Source organism: Dipodomys ordii, unplaced genomic scaffold, assembly GCF_000151885.1.
Source record: "Dipodomys ordii isolate 6190 unplaced genomic scaffold, Dord_2.0 Scaffold39, whole genome shotgun sequence".
Classification (NCBI taxonomy): domain Eukaryota; kingdom Metazoa; phylum Chordata; class Mammalia; order Rodentia; family Heteromyidae; genus Dipodomys; species Dipodomys ordii.
The window spans coordinates 11350503-11357537 of NW_012267255.1; the positions used below are offsets into that span (position 1 = coordinate 11350503).

General features: G+C 42.1%; 1 protein-coding gene across 3 annotated transcripts in view; it reads left to right on the plus strand.

Moving 5' to 3' along the window:
* Rpap2 (RNA polymerase II associated protein 2) overlaps window positions 1-7035 on the plus strand; it is a 64531-nt gene that overhangs the window by 55869 nt on the left and 1627 nt on the right. For 2 of the 3 annotated variants that reach the window (XM_013018352.1, XM_013018353.1), the window contains one exon: window positions 5961-6110. In XM_013018352.1, coding sequence (XP_012873806.1) covers window positions 5961-6102 — 142 coding nt within the window. In that variant the 3' untranslated portion in view covers window positions 6103-6110. Of the gene's footprint in view, window positions 1-1253; window positions 1412-5960; window positions 6111-7035 lie in introns of those variants that run through there. The other variant, XR_001175145.1, reaches the window with a different exon arrangement.

Here is a 7035-nt window from a genome sequence, read left to right on the forward strand (position 1 = left end):
ATTAAAAATGAAATGACCTGGATAGGTTGAGACTTAAGTTAGTTAAAGAACTTAGGTCTTTAACCTTAAGTAAGACCATTAGATTTTTTGCACGTTTTTAGTATCTTTAAATCATTATACAAAGGAGTTGCCATTCAACACAGCAGATTAGGAATACAGTGCATCTTGATCAGTGTCACCCAACATTCTCATACCTCCATCCCCCTCCCTCAAAATCACCTGCCCAGGTCTTTTTTTTTTTTTTTTGCCAGGCAGGGGCTTGAACTCAGGGCCTTGGGGACTGCCCCTGAGCTTCTTTTGCTCAAGGCTAGCGCTCTATCACTTGAGTCACAGTGCCCCTTCTGGCTTTTTCTGTGTATGTGGTACTGAGGAATAGAACCTAGGGCTTCATGCATGCGCTAGGCAAGCACTCTATCACTAAGCCACCTTCCCAGCCCAACTAGCCCATGCCATTTTTAAAAACACCTCAGGCAAACATAGTGCACACCAGTAGTCCCAGACGGGAGGATCAAGATGAATTCTTGAACTTCTGAACATATACTGAGACTCCGTTAAAAAAAAAAAAAAGAGAGAGAGAGAAAGAGAGGAAGAAGGGAAAGGAAGAAAGCCTTGTCTGTCCCAGCAGGCTTTAGCTTTTTTTATTCTGTACCCTGTAGTGTCAAGTACTGTATTTAATTGGTAAAGTGAGGGACATAATATGTGTGCCTGTCAACACTGAGGGTACTTTTGTTAACAGAAAGAAATCCTCAGCCGGGCACCAGTGGCTCATGCCTGTAATCCTAGCTACTCAGGATCGAGGTTCAAAGCCAGCCAGGGCAGGAAAAGACCGTGAGACTCTTATCTCCAATAAACCACTAGAAAACTGGAAGTGGTGCTGTGGCTCAAGTGGTAGAGCGCTAGCCTTGAGCTGAAGAGCTGAGGAACAGCGCCCAGGCCCAGAGTTCAAGACCCATGACCCAACAACAACAACAAAAAAAAAAAAAGCAGAAAGAAATCCTCTTACCTCCTCAGCTCTAGCATCTGGAGGTTGAGTATATAGAACCTTCTCTTAACCCCATATTGGATTGCAGCAGCCTGCCTCATCATCACTTTATGCAGGGTAAACATCAAAACTGGTTCCCCACTGCAACAGAACTCTGCATGAACCCAGTAATTTCTCAGATCTGATAGGTAAAATAAAGTATGTGGCTTTTCACTTCCTTTCCCTTCTTCCAACCCCAAACCATGTTTTCTGGTGGCATTTATTCACACAGATAATCTCACAGCTTTCTGGCGAGTAAGGAGTGTTGCCTGCCATCTGGGTTCTCTGGCTTTGGAAATCAGTGGGACCTCGGGACTGCCTTAGAAATGCTGCTACAGAACAATTTGAGGAACTGGCTCCAGGACATCTGTGAGGGATCACTTCATGCAGGTGCCTGATGTACTCATCATATATATCACCCAGAATTATTCAAGCAATAATTCAGACTTGCTGTGATTTAGTGTTACAGAGGGGTGTATGGTGGAAACACCCCTGTGTTTCAGTGTGAATGCAGTGAGTGAAGCAATAGGGACCAGAGTAAGGGAAGCCATTTAAAATCCAAAGTTCACTACTATTGTTACACTACATGAAATGGTTATCATCAGTTGTTCAGTTTTCCTTGCTCAATAAACCAAAACTTTCCTATAGGTTTCTCTGTTGACAGACATAATTAAGCCTCAGAAATTACCTATCTGTCCTGTTTATACCTTAGTTTGTATAGCTTTAAATTTCTTTGCTTATAATACATACTTAGTCACACGTAGATTTTTATGCCTATCATCCCAGCTACCAGGGAGGTATAACTAGAAGTTTCAGGCCTTGGAGAAAAGCAGGACTCGAATACAAAAATAAAAAGGGCTGGGGTGTAATTCAAAGGGTAGAATACCTGCCTATAAGGCCATGAGTTCAAACTCCAGTACTTCCCAAAAAATAAAATCAGTTATCACACTTAAAACTTTGAAACTGGTTCTTACTACTGTATATCATAAATCCTGTTAACCACATGTTGTTTGCTAGCTCAGAAATAACAAATGGAGGGTGCTTGTCCTAACCTGACTTGTGTTCCCTCTTTTTGATGTGGAACATATGTGGAGCAGTCAGCTAGGTAAAGGTCTTATCAATAAGATGCTGTTTGACACTTGGCTTTTTGCTTTTGTTGCCATGCCACTTACCATATGGTAAAGAATAAAAGCCTCTTGTCTTTTCAGGATTGAGGTTTGAACCAGTGAAAAGTTTCCTCTTGCTTGTGATTTGTACATTGCAGACTTTTATGATGTGTTTTCAAATTCTCTAGCATATAGATTGATTTAAAATCATCCTTATTAGTGTTACTTTTAGCGGTATTTTCTGCAGAAACATGTTAAATATCAACTCTGGAGTATTACTGTTTTTTAGTTAAGTAGAAGTTATTTGAGCCTGTAGTTTTCTTTGATACTCAGTTTCAGGATTGAAATAAAGACTTTCAGTCCCTTTCAATGTATAATTGTGATTATTCTTTACGAAAAAGATAGAATAAGTAAAAACATATTAAGAGCTAAGCCCAGCCTCCATAGGCTGAGGCAGAAAGATCATAGGCCCAGCCAGAAGTTAGAAGCCAGCCTGGGTTACACAGCAAAACTTTGTCACAGAGGGAAAAAAAAAAGCACATTACAATTAAAAGTACACAGATAAAATGTCTCATAACTAACAATATGTAAAAGGATAAAGAGGAAACAAGGAGCCTGAGGAATTAATCCCAGCTGTTCAGGAAGTAAGATTAGGAAGACCAAGGTTCAAGGCCAGCCCAGGGGAAAAAAATTTTGATCTCATCTCAACTAATAACTGGGCCTGGCATCAGTGGTTCACCCCTGTAATCCTAGCTACTCAGGAATCTGAGGTCTGAGGATCATGGTTAGAAGCTCACCCCAGCAGAGAAGTCTATCAGACTGTAATTAACCACCAGAAAACCAGAAGTGGAGCAGTAGCTCAAAGTGTAGAGCACTAGCCTTGAGCAGAAGAGCTCAGGGACAGCAACCAGTTCAAGCCCCAGGACTAGCACTCCCCACCCCCCCACCCCCAAAAAAAGTTTTTAATTCTTTAGGTTAGAAATATCTCATTTAACAGAGCTCAGTGTGAATTTTTTTTAAGCCTCCGTGTGAGGATATGCGTCACTTCTAGCTGGCTGGCTGGCTTATTTCACATAATGTCCTCCACTTTATCCATCACGTAGTGACCTTCTTAGTCTCACATTTTTTTTGTCTTAAGGGTCTGTTTTGTCAGATAAAAGTATAGTTATTTCTGCGTGTTTTGATTTGAATAGAATATCTAGTTTTCCATCCTTCCACTTCCACTCTGTTTCTTTACTGGTAAAATGGGTTTCTTCTAGGCAGCATATTGTTTTGCTTTGATTCATTGTTCCATTTGATCTAATCTGTTGTTGAGTCCTTCAACTGTATTTTTTTGAGTTTGGTTCTTTTGCACATCTTTTTCTTTTATAGCCTGTATTATCTTTCTATCATCTCTGTTCTGGATTTCATTGCACTATTTCATAATCATTCATTTGTTTATTCAGGCTAGTACCAGGGTTTGGACTCAGGGTTCATATACGATCAGCTTGCAGCTAGTGCTCTACCAGACCTCCACCCTGGAGTTTTGCTGGTTAAATGGAGTCTCAAGGACTTCTCTACCCACATTTGCTCTAAACTACAGTCCTCTGGATATCAGCCTTCTGAACAACTAGGAGTAGAGAGAGGTGTGAGCCACCTGTGCTAGCTTCTTTTAAATTCTAAGACTTTCATCCATTTTAAATTGTTTGGAATATGTTACTAAAGAGTTTATTTTTTGAAGGCATCCTATTGCTTTTTTTCTCTGTGTTCCTACATTGGGATTTGCACTCTGGTAGACAGATTTCTCAGCCAGTTTTATCAATAGCCTTCTCAGTCAGCATTTTTCTCTTAAAGCTATGCCTTGGGGTTTGGGTACCAGTATGCTACACACTGTTGGCTTTCATGGTAGTTAGGTGCCATAGTGTACCATCCTTACGAATTCCTGGGCAGTGATCCTGACAGTGTATAATGTGTCTGAAGAACACAGGAGTGGAGACACTGGCAATTTAGGCAGATGTGCTGTTAAATGCAGTGGGTATGGGATGCTTTCTGTGTGGCAGCTCCTACAACATAGGAGTGGGGGCTTCCTCGGTGCCAGAGCCAGGGCTTGTGGCATTACAAGAGACCTTGTCCTCTGACCTAAGGAGGACATGAGGAGACATGTTAACAGGAACTGCAGCACATCTGCTGTGGTGATCGTGCTGTCCTGACAGGGTGTGGGCAGTGCAGGGCAGCGGTGGGAGCAGTGTAGGAGAGACTGCAGCAGCAACCATACGGCTTCCCTCTGCTTCCCACAGATGGAGTGGTGGTACTCTCCAGGCCTTCTTCATGCACTCCAGGGACAGGGCAGAGGGAAGTGCCCAGAGTTCCCTGAGACCCCCTTAGCATGTCCCTGTAGGCAAAGCAGCAGTGCAAGTGTGACGTTCTCCTTTCCTGTCTCATCAGTAACAGGCACCTGAATGCCTGTCTTGAGCCCTAGCATGGCACACATCTATGTGCAAGCTGGATACATCCTTTATCTCAGAAAGCAAGCACCCTGGTCTCCCAGTTACTTGGACAATTTCAGATTACTTAAGTGGGCTTGCCAAGCCTGGAAGATTATATAAGCTTTTCAATAAGGAATGGTAGATAGTGTCTGCACTGATAAAGTTTTGTGGGACTCCTCCCCTATCTGTGGAATTGGAGTGGCAAATAAAGTATTTGGGTTTTCCTACTATTCTATTTGCCCAAAGAATCTGAATCTTCCAAGATTCCATTCTCTTGCTGATTTCCAGTATTGATTCTTCCATGGTCACTCATCTGAGAATGCAGCTAACACTATTTCTTTAGTTCTTTATAGCATAGAAAGTGAGTGTCAGGCATTTACTTAACAACCTTGAACCTATGCATTGCCCTTTTTTGGGGTGATACCAGTGTTTAAACTCAGATATTCTGCTCACTACCCAGGTGTTCTACCACCTGAGCCAAAACTCCATCCTTCATTGCTGTTAGTTATTTTGAGATAGACCCTCATATTCTAGCTTGGACTATGGTTCTCCTTTTTAAGCTTTCGACATAGCTGGAATGATAGGTATGAACCTCCATGCCTAACCATTGGTTGAGCTGGAGTCTTTAAGTTCTTGCCCAGGCTGCCCTCAAACCACAGTCCTCTCAATATCCACCTCCAGAATAGCTGGAATAGCAGCTATGAGCCACTACACCTGGCCTTGCTTACTCTTAAAAATCTGAACAACTTAAGTAGCTGAAGTGGCAGGGTAGTGGCCAGGCCTACAGTGTGTGACAGGCCCTGGGTTCTAAGGGGGTGGTGGAGAGGTAATAAAAACCTTGACTATTCATAGTTCAGTGAAAATTAAAGAATCAATCCTCACAGTATTTCAGACTGGGTAGAGAAAAGCTTATTCTGAAATTGTTGTAAATGCCTTATGAGATGTAATTTAGTGTTTTTAAAAATGTTTTCGTTTCATTCAAAAAGTAATCTTGCCTTTTACTGTCTTTAGTCAGGTGATTTAATCCAGACATTAGGCATAAGTGTTTCCAACTAACCTGAGCCCCTCTCTACACTGCCATTCCCGAAGTGGAAGGAGGGAATTCTTCCTTTTATTCCCCGCCTTTTTTCCTAAGAGAAATTTAGCCGTTTTTGCTGCCATGATGTTCATCGTTACCTGAGTAGATCCAGTCTTTTAGATTTCCATACTTAACATTTGTTTGATCTTTCAGCCTTCAGACTTCTCCACCTTTGCTAGTCAAGCTTCTTCTCTGGGACTTAGGTTAAAGAGACAAAGCCCTCCTTAGCTGAAGATGGAAGCCTCCAGGTCTTTGCATATGCATCCACTTAGTATTTTTGGTCATTTCAGACTGACCCCAGTTCTTGGAATTCAGAAGCATTCTCCAAAGAATATGGTTTTTACACAGTTTATTACCACCTTGCTTGAAGAATTACATTTAAAGAATGAAGACCTTGAGAGTTTAACCATCATATTTAGAATGAGCTGTTAACCAGAATGGTGAGTTGGTTTTACTTTTTATATTGGACTGTGTGAGGGGAAAGGGAGGGGGGGCCTCCTGCATAATAGGCAAAATACTCTAGCAGCCCCATATTGGAAATCATTTTTTTTTTGAGGCAGGTCTCAGGCTCTATAGCCAGGCTAGTCTTGAACTCATACTCTTCCTACTCCACTTCCCTAAGTGCTAGGATTACAGGTATGAACCACCACACCTCTTTGCTTGTTTGAAATTTTAAGAACCAAGAGCAGACCTCAAGGTGCCCTCAGCTTACTGCGGAAGGATGGGGTTTCCCACGGCCTCAGTAACTTCCTATCTACTGCTTTGTGTCCCATCCTGTTGCTGTTCCTCCTTTGTAGGCTCTTGTAGTTCTGTTTCTTGCATTCCATGGCCATTCCACTCTTCCCAGGAAGTAGCAATTAACTTTACCCGACTACTGCAGTGATGATGGAACATTCTTATTCTGCTGCCCCTTTCAGTGAAATTACCCTTGTCCCAGCCAACGCCTCCATCATCCCATATGCAGATAAACAGGTGAATTTACAGGTCTGCTCTTGTTGGTTCTTAATCCTGATCCCAAATGCATAGCTCTCTCCTAACGCCTTGCCTCTTTAAGAACTGACCATCACAATGTCTTCTAAGTCTTCCTTTCTTTCTGCATCCTCATTTCACATACTTCCATGTACTCAGTTATGGAATTGATTACTGAAGAGATTTGGTCAAAATTTACAAACGAGATCCTTCAGGAAGCATTTTTTCTTATTGAATATATTTTTTGTTTTTGTTTTTTTGGGTCCGGTCATGGGGCCTGAACTCTGGGCCTGGGCCCTGTCCCTCAGCTCTTTAGCTCAAGGCTAGCGCTCTACCACTTGAGCCACAGCACCACTTCCGGCTTTTTTCTTTTTGCTTATGTGGTGCTGAGGAATC